The sequence below is a fragment of the Balaenoptera physalus genome (assembly GCF_965194825.1).
Source record: "Balaenoptera physalus genome assembly, chromosome: 2".
Lineage (NCBI taxonomy): Eukaryota > Metazoa > Chordata > Mammalia > Artiodactyla > Balaenopteridae > Balaenoptera > Balaenoptera physalus.
The window spans coordinates 143,013,493-143,033,212 of record NC_138883.1 but is presented as its reverse complement, the minus strand read 5'-3'; the positions used below and the strand labels follow the sequence as shown (position 1 = coordinate 143,033,212).

At 39.3% G+C, this 19,720-nt stretch overlaps 1 protein-coding gene and 1 long non-coding RNA gene across 8 annotated transcripts in view; one reads left to right on the top strand and one right to left on the bottom strand.

Annotated features, from left to right (window-relative positions):
* CRTC3 (CREB regulated transcription coactivator 3) overlaps window positions 1-19,720 on the top strand; it is a 126,524-nt gene that overhangs the window by 22,839 nt on the left and 83,965 nt on the right. For all 7 annotated transcript variants that reach the window (XM_082448692.1, XM_082448691.1, XM_082448689.1 and 4 more), the window contains one exon: window positions 2,702-2,800. In XM_082448692.1, coding sequence (XP_082304818.1) covers window positions 2,702-2,800 — 99 coding nt within the window. The remainder of the gene's footprint in view (window positions 1-2,701; window positions 2,801-19,720) is intronic.
* The window catches only part of LOC309654629, a 266,307-nt gene that overhangs the window by 224,798 nt on the left and 21,789 nt on the right, over window positions 1-19,720 (bottom strand). The window lies entirely within an intron of this gene.

Sequence of the window (19,720 nt, the reverse complement as noted above, 5' to 3'; positions counted from 1 at the left end):
TTCAATCAAGAGAAGATGGAGATCCAGATTTTTGTGGCTTCTTGCAATTTAAAAATTTAAACCACTGAGTGGGTCAGTAGCATGTGGGTCAAACAGAACTCTCTAGGCTAACCATGTCCTGTTGCCTGCCAGTCCATGACCTCTGCCTCAGGCTAATCATCCTTTGGTCCTCATTTTCCTCATCAGTAAGCATGACGCTATTGAAGACAGTCTCTAAGGTTCTTTCTAGCTCAATGGCTCTAAATTTCAAAGGAGAAAAGTGTCAGAATTACTCAAGGGTTTAGGAGGTAGTTGAGGGTATCAGCAATAATGATAATATTTTGAGCAGTTGTCCAGACCTGTACACTTTACACACCACTGTCATGTCTGTTCTCTGTTTTAATCCTTCCATCATCTTTGTGAAGTAGGCAGAAGAATAATCTGCGCAACCACGTGGGAGCTCCGGGTTACAAAGTCAGGTCTTCCCGTTCCAAAGCCAGTGCTCTTTTTACTATAGCACGACCATCTCTGAAGACTCTAGAAATGGGCACTTTGGTAGGGACAGCAGATATGGACGACCGTGAGAGGGCCTCAAGCTCAGTTGAAGGCAAATCTCTAGCTAGATTTAGAATTTAGCTTGGTTGAAGTGTCAAGGTTTTTGGATAAGAGTTGAAGCCTTTGTGAGAACTCCCTGCAGGTAGGAACTTTGGCACGTATTCATCTTAGTAAGCTAGCGCCTGGTACAGTACCTGACACACAGTTAAACGTTTTTATATAAGTGACTAAGTGGATGGATTGATGCAAGAAGGAATCAAAGACTTTAGATCAAGGGGGCTGAGAATTTTGTCGAGAGACTTTCAAGGATAGAGTCAAATGCTTCTGGTTGAGAATGTCAAGATCAAAAGCTGAGACTTTATAACTTAGCTGATAGATGGGAAAAGCTCATCATGGCTTCCTTCTCATATTTGGCTCTCAGATCTGGGTTTTGATTAATAGAGTTTTACTGTGCAGTATGTTTGAGAAATCAAGTACTGTGGGTATAAGGAAGTTAGGGCTGCCAAAGGGTTTTATATGCCTTTAAAACTTCCAAACAGATACAAGTCCTTATCTTTGGAGATGCATATTGAAATATGGAATGCTAGGATGCCTGGATTTCTTTCAGTGGAGTGCAGTGGGTTTTGGAGGAGGTAAAGATGAATCAAGATTGGATGTAAGTTGATCACTGTTGGAGCTGGAAGATGAAGAGATGGGGTTTCATTGTACTCGTCTCTATTTTGTACGTATTTGAAAATGTTCATAATAAATGTAAAAACAAAAAATCAGAGCGCTTCATAGGTGCAGCGATGCTTTTGGTCAACCAAACTTCACTTTCCTCTGAGCTTGTGAATAGTATGATCATTGAGGGAGAAATGGAACAAAGGAAAGGTACATGGCAGAAATAAGAATGTGGGTTTTGAGTTAGCCATAGCTCAGCCTCCTCTAGCTGTGTGACCTTGGGCAGGTGCCTGAACTTCCCTGAGTCTGGGTCTCCACGTTCGTAAAAGCAGGATCATGTGGTCTCCCTTGGTGATTGCTGAGAGGGTTAGGGATAAAGTGGGCAGAGCGTCTGAGGACAGCATCTGGCTCATCTTAGGGGCTCATATCTGGTAGTTTTTATTATTATTAGACAAAGAGAGTAATGAAAGGGTAAAAATCTGCCTCGGAGTTCCTATCTACCCTTTCTTCCCTACATGAATTACAAGTGCCAAGGGTTACATAACCACAGAGGTAATTTATTATTTTAGAAGCAGAACTCTTAAAGACCAAATTGGACCACTCTGGGGTTTACAAGAACTGTAACCAGTTTACTGCCTTTTGAAAAATGAAGCAAGGAAGAACTTACAGAAGAAAAGCATATTAAAACAGTGGGATACCATTTTATACCTGTTCAGTTGGCCTCCTTCTTTTCCCCAAAAATGAAGCAAGGAAGAACTTACAGAAGAAAAGCATATTAAAACAGTGGGATACCATTTTATACCTGTTCAGTTGGCCTCCTTCTTTTCCCCAATTAATGATAATATCCAGTGTTAGTGAGTTTTTGGTCAAACTGTTTTGTCATATATACATTGGTATACCCTCCGGGAAAACATTTTGGCAGTGTGTATGGAGAGCCATCAAAAGGCCCAAACCCAGAGACTTAGTAATCACTCTTTGCAATGTGTTCTAAGGAAATAATTCAGAAGAAGAAATGTTATATAGCCATTAAAAATGCTTATGTAGTATCATAGAAAAGAGTTATGATGTAAGCACGCAAGATTGTACCTATGTTGTGATCACCACCGTGGCGTTATTACACATAAATGTAAAAGGAGACTGGAAAAGAGCATGGAGAAGGGAAGATAGTCAATGTGTTAGAGTGGACACTGTCCACTGTCATGGACGGTGGCTTAGTTTTTTATAGGAAATTCTTTTGTTGCTGTGCCTCCACACACATACACTCAAAGACCGTGCAAGAGTACCTCACTGTCATGGCTGGGACATTTAGCACAGGGGTAAATTCCTTCCAAAAATAGACTAATCAAAACCCAGAAAGCACTGGAAACCTGAAAGGTTTTAAGTAGAGAAGAAATCGAAGCCAAGACTTTCACTCTTGAACCATTTCGCTACACAACACCATACTTTGATGCTTCTTTCAGATCTTTGCTGTCATCTCTCAACAGCTTTGAAATGTCTTTGTTCCCAGGTTCAATTTCAGAAGCTTCAGCAACTGCGCCTTACACAGTACCATGGAGGATCCTTACCCAATGTGAGCCAGCTGCGGAACAGTGCCTCCGAGTTTCAGGTACCTGAGATACTTACTTTCTTTGAGCTGAGTGGAGTGTAAAAAGAGAAGCAAAAATTTTCCTTGAAAAGATTAGATCTTGGCTTCCCTGGTGGCACAGTGGTCGGGAGTCCGCCTGCCAGTGCAGGGGACACGGGTTTGAGCCCTGGTCCGGGAGGATCCCGCATGCCATGGAGCAGCTGAATCCGTGCGCCACAGCCGCTGAGCCTGCGCTCTAGAGCCCGCGAGCCACAACTACTGAAGCCCGCACGCCTGGAGCCCGTGCCCCGCGGCAAGAGAGGCCAGCGCCATGAGGGGCCCGCGCACCGCAGCGAAGAGGAGCCCCCGCTCGCCACAACTAGAGAAAAGCCCGCGTGTAGCAACGAAGACCCAACGCAGACAAAAATAAATAAATTAAAAAAAAAAAAAGATTAGATCTTGAAAATAAACTGGGCTTAGATACAGTTCAGTGTTCTTCTGGGTAGTCCATTGTTATTCTTTTTCCTAGTTGCTGCAGCATAAGATAGTGTTATTTCACAAATGGTCTAAGGCAGCACTGTCCATTGGAAATATAATGTGAGCCACATATGTCATTTAAACATTTCTAGTAGCCACATTAAAGAAAAAGAAACCAGTATAATTAATTTTAATATTATTTAAATAATTTAAATAATTATTTGACCAAATCTATCCAAAATATTATTGTTTCAACATAGAATCAATATTAAAAAACATTAATGAGATATTTCACATTCTTTTTTTTCTTTTTTTTAAATTAAGTCTTTGAAATCTGATGTGTATTTTGCACTTCAAGCACATCTTAATTTGTACCAGCCATGTTTCACTACCTTCATGTGGCTAGTTCCTACCATTCTGGACAGGACAAATCTACAGCACAGATAAGTGGTCTATATTGCGTTTATTTTTAAATTTTTTTTAATTAATTTTTTTTTTGTCTGTGTTGGGTCTTCGTTGCTGCACGCGGGCTTTCTCTAGTTGCGGTGAGCAGGGGCTACTCTTCGTCGAGGTGCGTGGGCTTCTCATTGCAGCAGCTTCTCTTGTTGTGGAGCACAGGCTCGAGACGCATGGGCTTCAGTAGTTGCAGTATGTGGGCTCAGTAGTTGTGGTGCGTGGGCTCAGTAGTTGTGGCTTGCAGGCTCTAGAGCACAGGCTCAGTAGTTGTGGCGCACAGGCTTAGTTGCTCCGCGGCATGTGGGATCTTCCCAAACCAGGGATCGAACCCCTGTCCCCTACACTGGCAGGCAGATTCTTAACCAATGCACCACCAGGGAAGTCCCTATATTGCATTTAGATTAGTGCAGTGTCATAGGGTGCTTTAATCATTCATATTAGTGAAAAGCCTTGTTCAAAACAATGTGGAATTGGTGATTTAGACAGTGGTATATGATACTGTTTTTAAGATCTGAATTAGATTTAGATATCCTAGTCTTTGAAAAATTAGGAGCCTGACATTCTAATTATACAATTTAAGATTCAGTGTTAAATTTGAGATGTAAACTTTAAGATGAAGTTTATTCATTTGGACGCCTCTCCATTTTAAAAGTACTATCTTCTTTCTTTGTTGTGAAACCTGGTTCACTTGTTTGATGATGTCCCGTAAAGCAGAAATATTATTTAAATGGAGACTTCCATTTGGGAGTGCTAATAGGAACTCTTAAATGTAATGTGATTAGAAAAAGTACTATATGAACGTATTTGTACCTTAGTACACTGGAATCTTGTCTTTAATATAATGACTTTGGAATCTCACTATAATACTGCCTATATTAGAAATCTACCTCTATAGATCAAACTATCTTACATGTTGGCCATTGGGTCATTCAGTATCCAAATAAAGTAGGTCTCTGCTTTATGCTGGATTTCATGCTTCAGAAAATAGAACTTTGTCAAGATATGCTGTGTTTGAAATGCCGATTTTGTGGTACTTTCCTGTCAACTTTAGAGGAATATAGAATGTGCTATAGTGTCCTTTTCCTTGTGTATTGGCAGATGGGATGAAGTGACAGCCCCAGGGCTTCCCAGGATTCTTTCTCTGAGTAATTTTTACACTTTGAAACAATCACAAACTTACAGAAAAGTGGGATGTACAGTAAAAATAACTGTATTTTTACCCTTGAGAATAAGTTGCTGACTTAATGCCCTATCAACCCAAAATGCTTCACCGTGTATTTCCTACAAGCAAGGCCGTTGTTCTACATAACCTGAATAGAGCCATCAAAATCAGGAAATTAACAGTGATGCATTATTACCATTTGATCCTGAGACCCCATTCAGGTTTCACCAGATGTCCCATTACTGTCCTCTACGGCAGAAGGATCCAGTTCAGAGCACATACATTGTCTTTAGTCTCCTTCAGTCTAGAACAATTTTTCAATCTTTTATTTTTGACATTAAAGAAATTATTTTTGACTTTCGTGACCTTGCCACTTCTGAAGATCACAGGCCAGTTCTTTTGTAGAATATCCCTCGGTTGGGGTTTGTCTGATGTTTCTTCATGATTGGATTCAGATTATGCATCTTTGGCAGGAATAGCCAAAAGTGGTTCTGTTATTGTATCCCATTAAGTGGGTGATTTTTCATTTTCATGATGTTCACTTTTATCACGTAGTTAAGGTGGTGTCTGTCAGTCTTCTCCACTCTGAAGTTACTCTTCTCCTTTGTAATTAATAGGTATTTTGTGAGGAGATACTTTATCCTGATTCTCATCAAACTTTCAATTTATACATTTATTTATTTATTTCTATATATGTGGTTTTGTGATTTCTTATTTTTTTCCATGGTTTATAATCTATAACTATTATTGTTATTTTGATCCTCACATTATCCCTGATTAGGCCAATAGGAGCTCCTTCCCAGGATTCTTGTCAAACTGAGAACAAAAGGGAATCCCAGGAGCATAAATTTTTTTTAAGCAAACATTTTTGAAGTATAATTTATATGCAATACAATTGACCTTTTTTAGATTTACAGGTTACGTTGTATAATTACCACCACAATCAAGATACAGAACAGTTTCATCATCCCCCAGAAGTTCCCTTAATATCCCTTTGTAATCTATTCCCATCCCCTACCTCCAGCCTCTGGAACCACTGATCTGTAGTTTTGGCTTTTCCAATGTGTCCTATAAACAGAATCAGAAGTATAGTTCTTCTTTCACTTAGCAATTGCATTTGAGACTCATCCATGTTGTGGCATGTATGAGTTTCCTAGAGCTGCCATAACAAAGTACCACAAACTAGGTGGCTTACATTTTGAACAGCAGAAATTTATTCTCTCACAGTTCTGAGGCTGGAACTGTGAAATCAAGGTGTCCGTAGGGCCGTGCTCTCTGGGGACTCTAGGGAAGAATCCTTCCTCATCTCTTCCTAGCTTCTCTTGGTTGCCTCCAGTCCTTGGTGTCCCTTGGCTTGTAGCTCCATCACTCTACTCTCTGCCTCCATTCCATATGACCTTCTTCCCTGTTTGTCTGTGTCCAAATCTCCCTCTTCCTTCTCTTATAAAGACACCAGTCATTGGATTTAGGGCCCACCCTAATCCAGTATGACCTCATCTTAACTTGTTTACATCTGCAAAGATTCTCTTCCCAAATAAAGTCACATTCATGGGTACTTGGGGTTAGGACTTGAACAAATCTTTTTGAGGGAACGTGATTCAACCCACTACATTGCAGTTATCAGTAGTTGACTGTTTTTATTGCTGAGTAGTATTCCATTGTATGGAGGTACTATAATTTGTTTATCCATTCATCACTTGATGAGCATTTGGATTGTTTCCACCTTTTGGCAATTGTGAATAAAGATATTCACATTCAGTTTTTGTGTAAACACCTAGTAGTGGAACTGCTGGATCAAATGTAAGTGTATATTTAACTTTGTAAGAGACTGCCAAACTGTTTTACAAAGTGGCTATACCATTTCACATTCCAGCAATGTTCCAGTGACTCTGCATTCTCTCCAGCCCTTGGTATTTCTTTTTTTTTTTTTAAATTGCGGTTAAAAAAACACAACATAAAATTTATCATCTTAACCATTTTTTTTTTACTTTTAATTTAATTTAATTTTTTTCACACACACACACTGTATTTTATTTTTACAAGAGATAAATAAACTGACACCAAGCATTGTAAATGGATGACCACAACAAAAGCAACAATGATTGCAATCACCAGACACGAAACACCTCATACTATGTCATAATATTGACATTCAGTCCAGTAATCCTCCACTGTAACAGCACCCTTACTTTGCAGTGAAAATTGATTTATATACTTTTTGCCTCTGAGTCCATGTGGGATTCTTCTTTTTTATTCAAACAGAAAGTCACAAATATTATAATCATCCTCATCAGTTCACTCAGTCCCATGTAATTAATTTTTTTTTCATCTTGATCTTTTGTTAGCACTTTTATGAATTCATCAGTTTTCCATTAGAGTTCTGAAAATGCTTATTCATTCAGTTCAGCAGTACAGTCAGTTACCAGAAACCTGTACTTGTCAGAGTCTTTTCCATGAATTCCTTGAAGATGAAACCCTTTTATAGGAACATTTTTGCGAAAGCATCAGAGTACACCCAGAACTGTCTATAAATGACAAAAGACTTAAAAGTGACCACGGTTAAATATTTGATGAAAGTTCATAATAATGCAATTGACAAGGAACTTTAGTTATTTCTGAGATATACATTTTAAAGTAATAACTAGAATTATGACTTATAACATTATACCAGAACATATAAGATTTTTAGAAATTTCATGTAATGTCTGAAACATTTATATTAATGTATTTCCATACAAATAACCCAAAGAAAGTTTAGTATTAGTTGTTTTTTGTTTGTTTGTTTGTTTTTTTATACTGCAGGTTCTTATTAGTCATCAATTTTATACACATCAGTGTATACATGTCAATCCCAATCGCCCAATTCAGCACACCACCATCCCCACCCCACGGTGGTTTTCCCCCCTTGGTGTCCCTACGTTTGTTCTCTACATCTCTGTCTCAACTTCTGCCCTGCAAACTGGTTCATCTGTACCATTTTTCTAGGTTCCACATACATGCGTTAATATACGATATTTGTTTTTCTCTTTCTGACTTACTTCACTCCGTGTGACAGTCTCTAGATCCATCCACGTCTCAACAAATGACTCAATTTCATTCCTTTTTATGGCTGAGTAATATTCCACTGTATATATGTACCACATCTTCTTTATCCGTTCATCTGTCGATGGGCATTTAGGTTGCTTCCATGACCTGGCTATTGTAAATAGTGCTGCAGTGAACATTGGGGTACATGTGTCTTTTTGAAGTATGGTTTTCTCTGGGTATATGCCCAGTAGTGGGATTGCTGGATCATATGGTAATTCTATTTTTAGTTTTTTAAGGAACCTCCATACTGTTCTCCATAGTGGCTGTATCAATTTACATTCCCACCAACAGTGCAAGAGGGTTCCCTTTTCTCCACACCCTCTCCAGCATTTGTTGTTTGTAGATTTTCTGATGATGCCCATTCTAACTGGTGTGGGGTGATACCTCATTGTAGTTTTGATTTGCATTTCTCTAATTATTAGTGATGTGGAGCAGCTTTTCATGTGCTTCTTGGCCATCTGTATGTCTTCTTTGGAGAAATGTCTAGTTAGGTCTTCTGCCCATTTTTGGATTGGGTTGTTTGTTTCTTTAATATTGAGCTGCATGAGCTGTTTATGTATTTTGGAGATTAATCCTTTGTCCGTTGATTCGTTTGTGAATATTTTCTCCCATTCTGAGGGTTGTCTTTTCATCTTGTTTATGGTTTCCTTTGCTGTGCAAAAGCTTTTAAGTTTCATTAGGTCCCATTTGTTTATTTTTGTTTTTATTTCCATTACTCTAGGAGGTGGATCAAAAAAGATCTTGCTGTGATTTATGTCAAAGAGTGTTCTTCCTATGTTTTCCTCTAAGAGTTTTATAGTGTCTGGTCTTACATTTAGGTCTCTAATCCATTTTGAATTTATTTTTATGTATGGTGTTAGGGAGTGTTCTAATTTCATTCTTTTACATGTAGCTGTCCAGTTTTCCCAGCACCACTTATTGAAGAGACTGTCTTTTCTCCATTGTATATCCTTGCCTCCTTTGTCATAGATTAGTTGACCATAGGTGCGTGGGTTTATCTCTGGGCTTTCTATCCTGTTCCATTGATCTATGTTTCTGTTTTTGTGCCAGTACCATATTATCTTGATTACTGTAGCTTTCTGGTATAGTCTGAAGTCAGGGAGTCTGATTGCTCCAGCTCCGTTTTTTTCCCTCAAGACTGCTTTGGCTATTCGGGGTCTTTTGTGTCTCTATACAAATTTTAAGATGATTTGTTCTAGTTCTGTAAAAAATGCCATTGGTAATTTGATAGGGATTGCATTGAATCTGTAGATTGCTTTGGGTAGTACAGTCATTTTCACAATATTGATTCTTCCAATCCAAGAACATGGTATATCTCTCCATCTGCTGGTATCATCTTTAATTTCTTTCATCAGTGTCTTATAGTTTTCTGCATACAGGTCTTTTGTTTCCCTAGGTAGGTTTATTCCTAGGTATTTTATTCTTTTTGTTGCAGTGGTAAATGGGAGTGTTTCCATAATTTCTCTTTCAGATTTTTCATCATTAGTGTATAGGAATGCAAGAAATTTCTGTGCATTAATTTTGTATCCTGCTACTTTACCAAATTTCTGGGGGCATTTTTAGGATTCTCTATGTATAGTATCATGTCATCTGCAAACAGTGACAGTTTGACTTCTTCTTTTCCAATTTGTATTCCTTTTATTTCTTTTTCTTCTGTGATTGCCATGGCTAGGACTTCCAAAACTATGTTGAATAATAGTGGTGAGAGTGGACATCCTTGTCTCGTTCCTGATCTTAGAGGAAATGCTTTCAGTTTTTCACCATTGAGAATCATGTTTGCTGTGGGTTTGTCATATATGGCCTTTATTATGTTGAGGTATGTTCCCTCTATGCCCACTTTCTGGAGAGCTTTTATCATAAATGGGTGTTGAATTTTGTCAAAAGCTTTTTCTGCATCTATTGAGATGATCATATGGTTTTTATTCTTCAATTTGTTAATATGGTGTATCACATTGATTGATTTGCGTATATTGAAGAATCCTTTCATCCCTGGGATAAATCCCACTTGATCATGGTGTATGATCCTTTTAATGTGTTGCTGGATTCAGTTTGCTAGTATTTTGTTGAGGATTTTTGCATCTATATTCATCAGTGATATTGGTCTGTAATTTTCTTTTTTTGTAGTATCTTTGCGTGGTTTTGGTATCAGGGTGATGGTGGCCTCATAGAATGAGTTTGGGAGTGTTCCTTCCTCTGCAATTTTTTGGAAGAGTTTGAGAAGGATGGGTGTTAGCTCTTCTCTAAATGTTTGATAGAATTCACCTGTGAAGCCTTCTGGTCCTGGACTTTTGTTTGTTGGAAGATTTTTAATCACAGTTTCAATTTTATTACTTGTGATTGGTCTGTTCATATTTTCTGTTTCTTCCTGGTTCAGTCTTGGAAGGTTATACCTTTCTAAGAATTTGTCCATTTCTTCCAGGTTGTCCATTTTATTGGCATAGAGTTGCTTGTGGTAGTCTATTAGGATGCTTTGTATTTCTGCGGTGTCTGTTGTAACTTCTCCTTTTTCATTTCTAATTTTATTGATTTGAGTCCTCTCCTTCTTTTTCTTGATGAGTCTGGCTAATGGTTTATCAATTTTGTTTATCTTCTCAAAGAACCAGCTTTTACTTTTATTGATCTTTGCTATTGTTTTCTTTGTTTCTATTTCATTTATTTCTGCTCTGATCTTTATGATTTCTTTCCTTCTGCTAACTTTGGGTTTTGTTTGTTCTTCTTTCTCTAGTTCCTTTAGGTGTAACGTTAGATTGTTTACTTGAGATTTTTCTTGTTTCTTGAGATAGGCTTGTATAGCTATAAACTTCCCCCTTAGAACTGCTTTTGCTGCATCCCATAGGTTTTGGATCATCGTGTTTTCATTGTCATTTGTCTCTAGGTATTTTTTGATTTCCTCTTTGATTTCTTCAGTGATCTCTTGGTTATTTAGTAACGTATTGTTTAGCCTCCATGTGTTTGTGTTTTTTACGTTTTTTTCCCTGTAATTGATTTCTAATCTCATAGCGTTGTGGTCAGAAAAAATGCTTGATATAATTACAATTTTCTTAAATTTACTGAGGCTTGATTTGTGACCCAAGATGTGATGTATCCTGGAGAGTGTTCTGTGCGCACTTGAGAAGAAAGTGTAATCTGCTGTTTTTGGATGGAATGTCCTATAAATATGAATTAAATCTATCTGGTCTATTGTGTCATTTAAAGCTTGTGTTTCCTTATTAATTTTCTGTTTGGATGACCTGCCCATTGGTGTAAGTGAGATGCTAAAGTCCCCCACTATTATTGTGTTGCTGTCGATTTCCTCTTTTATAGCTGTTAGCAGTTGCCTTAGGTATTGAGGTGCTCCTATGTTGGGTGCATATATATTTATAATTGTTACATCTTCTTGGATTGATCCCTTGATCATTATGTAGTGTCCTTCCTTGTCTCTTGTAACATTCTCTATTTTAAAGTCTATTTTATCTGATATGAGTATTGCTACTCCAGCTTTCTTTTGATTTCCATTTGCATGGAATACCTTTTTCCATCCCCTCACTTTCAGTCTGTATGTGTCCCTAGGTCTGAAGTGGGTCTCTTGTAGACAGCATATATATGGGTCTTGTTTTTGTATCCATTCAGCAAGCCTGTGTCTTTTGGTTGGAGCATTTAATCCATTCACGTTTAAGGTAATTATTGATATGTCTGTTCCTATGACCATTTTCTTAATTGTTTTGGGTTTGTTTTTGTAGGTACTTTTCTTCTGTTGTGTTTCCCACTTAGAGAAGTTCCTTTAGCATTTGTTGTAGAGCTGGTTTGGTGGTGCTGAATTCTCTTAGCTTTTGCTTGTCTGTAAAGCTTTTGATTTCTCCATCGAATCTGAATGAGATCCTTGCCGGGTAGAGTAATCTTGGTTGTAGGTTCTTCCCTTTCATCACTTTAAATATGTCATGTCACTCCCTTCTGCCTTGTAGAGTTTCTGCTGAGAAATCAGCTGTTAACCTTATGGGAGTTCCTTTGTATGTTGCCTGTCATTTTTCCCTTGCTGCTTTCAATAATTTTTCTTTGTCCTTAATTTTTGCCAGCTTGATTACTATGTGTCTTGGAGTGTTTCTCCTTGGGTTTATCCTGTATGGGACTCTCTGCACTTCCTGGACTTGGGTGGCTATTTCCTTTCCCATGTTACAGAAGTTTTCAACTATAATCTCTTCCAATATTTTCTTGGGTCCTTTCTCTGTCTCTTCTCCTTCTGGGACCCCTATAATGTGAATGTTGTTGTGTTTAATGTTGTCCCAGAGGTCTCTTAGGCTGTCTTCATTTCTTTTCATTCTTTTTTCTTTATTCTGTTCCACAGCAGTGAATTCCACCATTCTGTCTTCCAGGTCACTTATCCGTTCTTCTGCCTCAGTTATTCTGCTACTGATTCCTTCTAGTGTAGTTTTCATTTCAGTTATTTTATTGTTCATCTCTGTTTGTTTGTTCTTTAATTCTTCTAGGTCTTTGTTAAACATTTCTTGCATCTTCTCGATCTTTGCCTCCATTGTTTTTCCGAGGTCCTGGATCATCTTCACTATCATTATTCTGAATTCTTTTTCTGCAGGGTTGCCTATCTCCATTTCATTTAGTTGTTTTTCTGTGGTTTTATCTTGTTCCTTCATCTGGTACATAGCCCTCTGCCTTTTCATCTTGTCTATCTTTCTGTGAATGTGGTTTTTGTTCCACAGGCTGAAGGATTGTAGTTCTTCTTGCTTCTGCTCTCTGCCCTCTGGTGGATGAGGCTATCTAAGAGGCTTGATGGGAGGGACTGGTGGTGGGTAGAGCTGACTGTTGCTCTGGTGGGCAGAGCTCAGTAAAACTTTAATCCACTTGACTGTTGATGGGTGGGGCTGGGTTCCCTCCCTGTTGGTTGTTTTGCCTGAGGCAACCCAACACTGGAGCCTACCTGGGCTCTTTGGTGGGGCTAATGACAGACTCTGGGAGGGCTCATGCCAAGGAGTACTTCCCAGAACTTCTGCTGTCAGTGTCCTTGTCCCCACGGTGAGCCACAGCCCGCCCCCCGCCTCTGCAGGAGACCCTCCAATACTAACAGGTAGGTCTGGTTCAGTCTCCCTTGGGGTCACTGCCCCTTCCCCTGGGTCCCCGTGTGCACACTACTTTGTGTGTGCCCTCCAAGAGTGGAGTCTCTGTTTCTCCCAGTCCTGTCGAAGTCCTGCAATCAATTCCCACTAGGCTTCAAAGTCTGATTCTCTAGGAATTCCTCCTCCCGTTGCTGGACCCCCAGATTGGGAAGCCTGACATGGGGCTCAGAACCTTCACTCCAGTGGGTGGACTTCTGTGGTCTAAGTGTTCTCCAGTCTGTGAGTCACCCACCCAGCAGTTATGGGATTTGATTTTACTGTGATTGCGCCCCTTCTACCATCTCACTGTGGCTTCTCCTTTGTCTTTGGATGTGGGGTATCTTTTTTGGTGAGTTCCAGTGTCTTCCTGTTGATGATTGTCCAGCAGCTATTTATGATTCTGGTGTTCTTGCAAGAGGGAGTGAGAGCGCGTCCTTGTACTCCGCCATCTTGGTTCCTCCCTCCCATCTTAACCATTTTTAAGTGTATAGTTCAGTAGTGTTAAGTATATTCACGTTGTTGTGCAACCAGTCTCCTGAACTTTTTCATCTTATAAAACTAAAACTCCATACCCATTAAACAACAACTCCCTACTGCCTCATTCCCCAGCCCCTGGCAACCACTATTCCAATTTCTGTCTCTATAAATTTGACTACTCTAGGTACATTATATAAATGGAGTCACACAATACCTGTCTTTTTGTGACTGGCTTATTTCATTTAGAATAATGCCCTCAATGCTCATCCATATTGTAGCATGTGACAGGATTTCCTTCCTTTTTAAGGCTGAATAATACTTCATTGTATATATATATGCCACATTTTGTTTATCCATTCATCCATTGATGGACACTTGGGTTGCTTCCACATCTTGGCTATTGTGAACGATGCTGCTCTGAACACGGGTGTGAAAATATCTCTTTGAGATCCTGCTTTCAATTCTTGTTGATACATACCCGGAAGTGGGATTGCTGGATCATATGGTAATTCTATTTTTAATGGCTTGAGGAACCCCCATATTGTTTTCCACAGTGGCTGTACCATTTTACACTCCTACCAACAGTGTACAAAGGTTCCCATTTCTCCACATTGTTATTATTATTTTCTGTTTTTGTTTGTTTTTCATTGTTGTTTTTTATAGTAGTCATCCTAATCGGTGTGAGGTGGTGGTGTATCAGTTTTATTTATTTATTTTTTAATTATTATTATTTTTTAATTAATTTATTTTATTTTTATTTATTTTTGGCTGCATTGGGTCCTCATTGCTGTGCACGGGCTTTCTCTAGTTGTGGCGAGCGGGGGCTACTCTTCGTTGCGGTGCGCCGGCTTCTCATTGAAGTGGCTTCTCTTGTTGTGGAGCACGGGCTCTAGGTGCACGGGCTTCAGTAGTTGTGGCATGTGGGCTGCAGTAGTTGTGGCTCGTGGGCTCTAGAGCGCAGGCTCAGTAGTTGTGGCGCATGGACTTAGTTGCTCCGCAGCATGTGGGATCTTCCTGGATCAGGGCTTGAACCCGTGTCCCCTGCATTGGCAGGCAGACTCTTAACCACTGCACCACCAGGGAAGCCCCGGTTTATCAGTTTTAAAAAGTTGGTCATTCTAGTGCATGTGTAGTGGTATCTCGTGGTTTTAATTTGCATTTTCGTAATGACTTATGATGTTGAGCATCTTTGTGTATGCTTATTTGCCATTCTTATCTCTTCTTTGGAGAAATGTCTGTTTAAATCTTTTGCCCAGTTTTTAAATGGAGTTGTTCATTTTTTTTTTTTTTTGAGTTGTGAGAGTTCTTTATATATTTTGGATACCATTTCTTCATCAGAGATGTAGTTTGCAAATATTTTATCCCAGTTTGTGGCTTATCTTTTAATTTTCTTAAAGTTTTTTTTTTTTATAATTGCTGTTTTTTTCTTTTTCTTGTTTAATTTATTTATTTGTTTTTTATTTTTGGGTGTGTTGGGTCCTCGTTGCTGTGCATGGGCTTTCTCTAGTTGCGGTGAGCAGGGGCTACTCTTTGCTGCAGTGCGCGTGCTTTTCATTGCGGTGGCTTCTCTTGTTGCGGAGCACAGGCTCTAGGTGCGCGGGCCTCAGTAGTTGTGGCATACGGGCTCAGTAGTTGTGGCTCACGGACTCTAGAGTGCAGGCTCAGTAGTTGTGGCACATGGGCTCAGTTGCTCTGCGGCATGTGGGATCATCCTGGACCAGGGCTCGAACCTGTGTCCCCTGCATTGGCAGGCGGATTCCTAACCACTGCTCCACCAGGGAAGCCCTTCTTAAAGTTTTGAAGAGCAGAAGTTTTAAATTTTGATGAGGTCCAATTTATCAAATTTGTTCTTTTATGATTTGTGTCTTTTATGTTTTATCTAAGAATTCTTTGCTTAACTCAAGGTCACAAAGATTTTTTTTTCCTTTGTTTTCTTCTAGAAGTTTTATAGTTTTAGGTTTTATGCTTCGGTAATTTCAAGTTATTTTTTTTTTATGTGGTGCAAAGTATGGTTTGGAGGACCACTCTTTTTGCATATGGGTGTTGAATTGCTCCAGCATCATTTGTTGAGAAGACTTTCCTTTCCCTATTGAACTGCCATGGCACCTTTGTTGAAAATCAATTGACCATATATGTGTGAGTCTATTTCTGGACTCTGTCTTCTGTTCCATTGGTCTCTATGCCTATCATTTTGCTAATATCACACTGCTTTGATTGCTATACCTTTATAGGAAGGCTTGGAATCAGGTAGCAGGAATCCTTCAACTTTGTTCTTTTTCAAAGTTGTTTTTTGCTTATTTTAGTTCCTTTGCTTATCCATAGATTTTTTTTTAATTTACCATTTTAACCATTTTTATTTTTATTTTTTTTTAAATCACAGTGCTTTATTTATTTATTTTTTCTTTATGTTTTGGCGGCCTTGGGTCTTAGTTGTGGCACACGGGATCTTCATTGAGGCATGCAGAATCTTTTTTTTTTGTTGCGGCACACGGGTTCTTTGTTGCAGTGCATGGGCTTCTCTGTCATTGTGGTGAGTGGGTTTTCTCTTTCTAGTTGTGGCGCGTGGGCTCTGTAGTTTGCGGCATGCGGGCTCTCTCGTTGAGGTGCATGAGCTCAGTAGTTGTGGTGCATAGGCTTAGTTGCTCCGCGGCATGTGGGATCTTAGTTCCCCGACCAGGGATCCAACCCGCGTCCCCACATTGGAAGGCAGATTCTTTACCACTGGACCACCAGGGAAGTCCCCTCCATAGATTTTTAGACTCAGCTTATTGACTTCTACAAAAAGTCGTGTTGGGATTTTAAGTGGGATTTCACTGAGTCTGTAATCAGGTTGGGGAGAACTGATGTTTTAATTTTTTTTTAAATTTATTTTATTTATTTATTTTTGGCTGTGTTGGGTCTTCATTGCTGCACGCGGGCTTTCTCTAGTTGCGGCGAGCGGGGGCTACTCTTCGTTGCGGTGCGCAGGGTTCTCACTGCGGTAGCTCTTCTTGTGGAGCACGGGCTCTAGGCATGAGGGCTTCAGTAGTTGTGGCTCACGGGCTCAGTAGTTGTGGCTCGCAGGCTCTAGAGCGCAGGCTCAGTAGAGAACTGATGTTTTAATACTGAGTTTTCTAATCCATGTACATGGAACAGAAGCAGAGATTTTTGATTCAAGTTAAGTTGTTTATAGTTATTTATTTAAACACAGTCCACTTCCTTTTATGTTTATAGATCATTTTGGAGTTTACAAAATGTTTTCACAACTCTTATTGTACTTGATCCTTAATACATTAGTTGGTAAGAATAGCACTATATTAATATTGGTTAAAGACCAATTTTCTATCCTAATGGAGGATCTAAAAGTACATTCTTTTCATCTAACCCATTGGGCCCTTATTCAGAGAACACATACTTACCAGATGAGTAAACCAAAGTAAGCTTTTCAGGCTACCTTCTGATAATCCTTAGCAAGGGACAGGTCATCCGGTCAGGGGTGGCTAGGGTTACAGCCCTCCTATTTCTAGGCAGGGCCTGGTGTGTGTACACTGAAGGCAGAGAGAGGAAGTGGGCATTATCTTCTTCTCTGAGGGCTAGGGCTGTCTCTTCTGGTTAGGGGAGGGCTTGCCGTTCTCCGGTGCGTTGCAACCTGCGTAACAGCGAGGGCATCTTTTGGCTGTGCGGCCTAATTGTCAGGCAGCTACAGAGAGAGGGACAGAGGGCATCTTTTTGTATAGTGCTTTCTGGGTACAGTTGTAGCCTTTCACAGCCTTCACGTAACCCCCCTAATCCTTTCAAATTATATCACTAAAAACTAATCACACTTTTTTACATTTCTGACTACTACATTTTTTAAAAATTGGGTCATCTTGTTTATAACTGAGAGTTTATAATTTAGGGAACAATCTGGCGGCCAAAGGGAGAAAGCCCTATTGCAAGCAGAAGGACTTGGCCAGATGCAAAATGGTGATTTTTCTGAGACCCACCACCAATACAAGTGGGTATAGTGAGACCCAGAGTTTGCATAGCAAGTATGTCGGAGAAGCAGAACTTGAAAATCAAGTCTTTGACTCCTAGTTCAATTTTAATGGCTTTCCTTTGCAGAATTTCCTTTAAAAGTTTTATAAGATTGTTTAAAAAATGACTGGCAGGGAATTCCCTGACGGTTCAGTGGTTAGGACTCCACGCTTTCACTGCTGAGGGTGCGGGTTCGATCTCTGGTCAGGGAACTAAGATCCCGCAAGCTGCACGGCGCAGCCAAAAAAAAAAGATTGGCAAGGTACATTGGTTAAATTCAAACAAATGGAAAACACAAGTAGCAATATTAACCTCAAAATACTACTGCTAATAATAGCCAACATTTGTTGAGTATGAGCTATGTGCCAGACACTGCATTAAGCTCACTACATAGATTATTTAATTTTCACAAAAACCTATTGGGTATATGTATTTGGTAATTGTCATAGCATTATTTGAGTTGTACATGATAAAATAACATAGCAACAAATTGCAAAAAGCAAAAACTAGTAAAATGAGGAGAATGTGACAGCACAATTGTAGATTTTTAATTCACTATAACAGTTGAGTCAGTACTCAAAATATAGAGTGATATCATTAGCAAATGAGGATTACTATATACAAAATTTTTTTTGATAAAAGTCCCTTTTATTTTCTACTCAATATAAAATATGTAAAATCAGATATTATATCGTTTCTTCAGCCTTCTGCCAGTGAAGCCCTGGTCCTTGAAATACTTTTTTATAATTTTTGTTGAAATATAGTTGATTTACAATGTTATGTTACTTTCAGGTATACAGCAAAGTGATTCATTTACCCATATATAAATATATATATATATTCTTTTTTTACATTCTCTTCCATTATAGGTTATTACAAGATATTGAGTATAGTTCCCTGTGCTCAAAAATTTATTCTCTATAATTTTTTTCTCTAAAAAGGTAAGATAACCTTTTTTAGATATTCAGAGACAAGTTTTAAAAAAACATTTTTTTTCCTGATTGTAAAAGTGATGCTTATTATAGAAAACAGGTAACATTCCTGTTCACATTTTGGCTCTTTTCTTTCAATAGTTTTGTTGTGACTGTAAATATTTTTAACAAAATCAACATCATACTGCATGTATAGTTTTGTATCTTTTTGACATCATGAACACTTTCTTATGTTTAAATGGTCTTCAAAAACATTATTTCTAGTGATTTATGATATTCTATCACATGGATGCACCACAATTTATTGAACTGCTCCCTTATTGTTGGACATTTGGGTTGTTTTCACTATTCATAGGATATATGTGTGTGTGTGTGTATGTGTTGTATGTATAAATCGATCATATACTAGGCCAAAGAATTTCTCAGTAAGTTAAAAAATGTTCCACCCTGATAATCCCAAACACCTCCAATTTCTGTAGTCAAAGTGCATCTCTCAGAGCTCCTCCAGGCTCTTGTCCTCCTCACTGTGGGCTATGGGGCCTGACAAGGGGGAAAGGTCAGCAGAAGCAGGTTTGGATGAAGGGTGGAGATCTGTGCACCCACCACACAGCGCAGGGAACACTCCGAGCTTCGAGGAGCTGAATTCCAAGAAGGTGAGAAGCTTATGCAGTGAAACAAGAGAGGCTGATTCTCACTGAATATCCTCGCAGATTGTGCAGGGCAGAAAGATGAGATGACAGAGATCTGTCCATCTTGTACTTCTTTTTTCCTGAAGGAAGAGCTGAGGTTCCTGGATGCTACCTTGTCAGCTTGGAGTTAAATGACCGGCGGGCCTGCGGCCCATCCTCCTACTGAGCCTCCTCAGGCAAACCACGGAATTCTCTAAACCTCATCTGTGAATCATGATAATGACAGTCACTTGATGGGGTTGTTATGAGCATCTAGTGAACGCAGAATAAAATGCAGAGGAGCTTTGGGAACTGTCAAGTGTGAAACAACCATCAGTTATTAACACAAATAGTGCTCAGGAACAATTTTGAAGTAGGAAGTTTGTATCTATCACTTTCTACCTCTATTTTTCCTCTGCTCTTCCCGTTCTCCCCACCCCACTGAGACCTGTGCTGTCCGGTATGGTAGTCACGAGCCAGATTTACATCTTTAATTAAGATGAAATAAAATTAGAGATTCAGTTTCTCGCTCACACTAGCCACACTTAAGGTCTCAGTAGGTGCCACGTGGTGGGTGGCTGCTCCTGCGGTTGGCCCTCTTTATGCTGTGCCCGAGTCCCCAT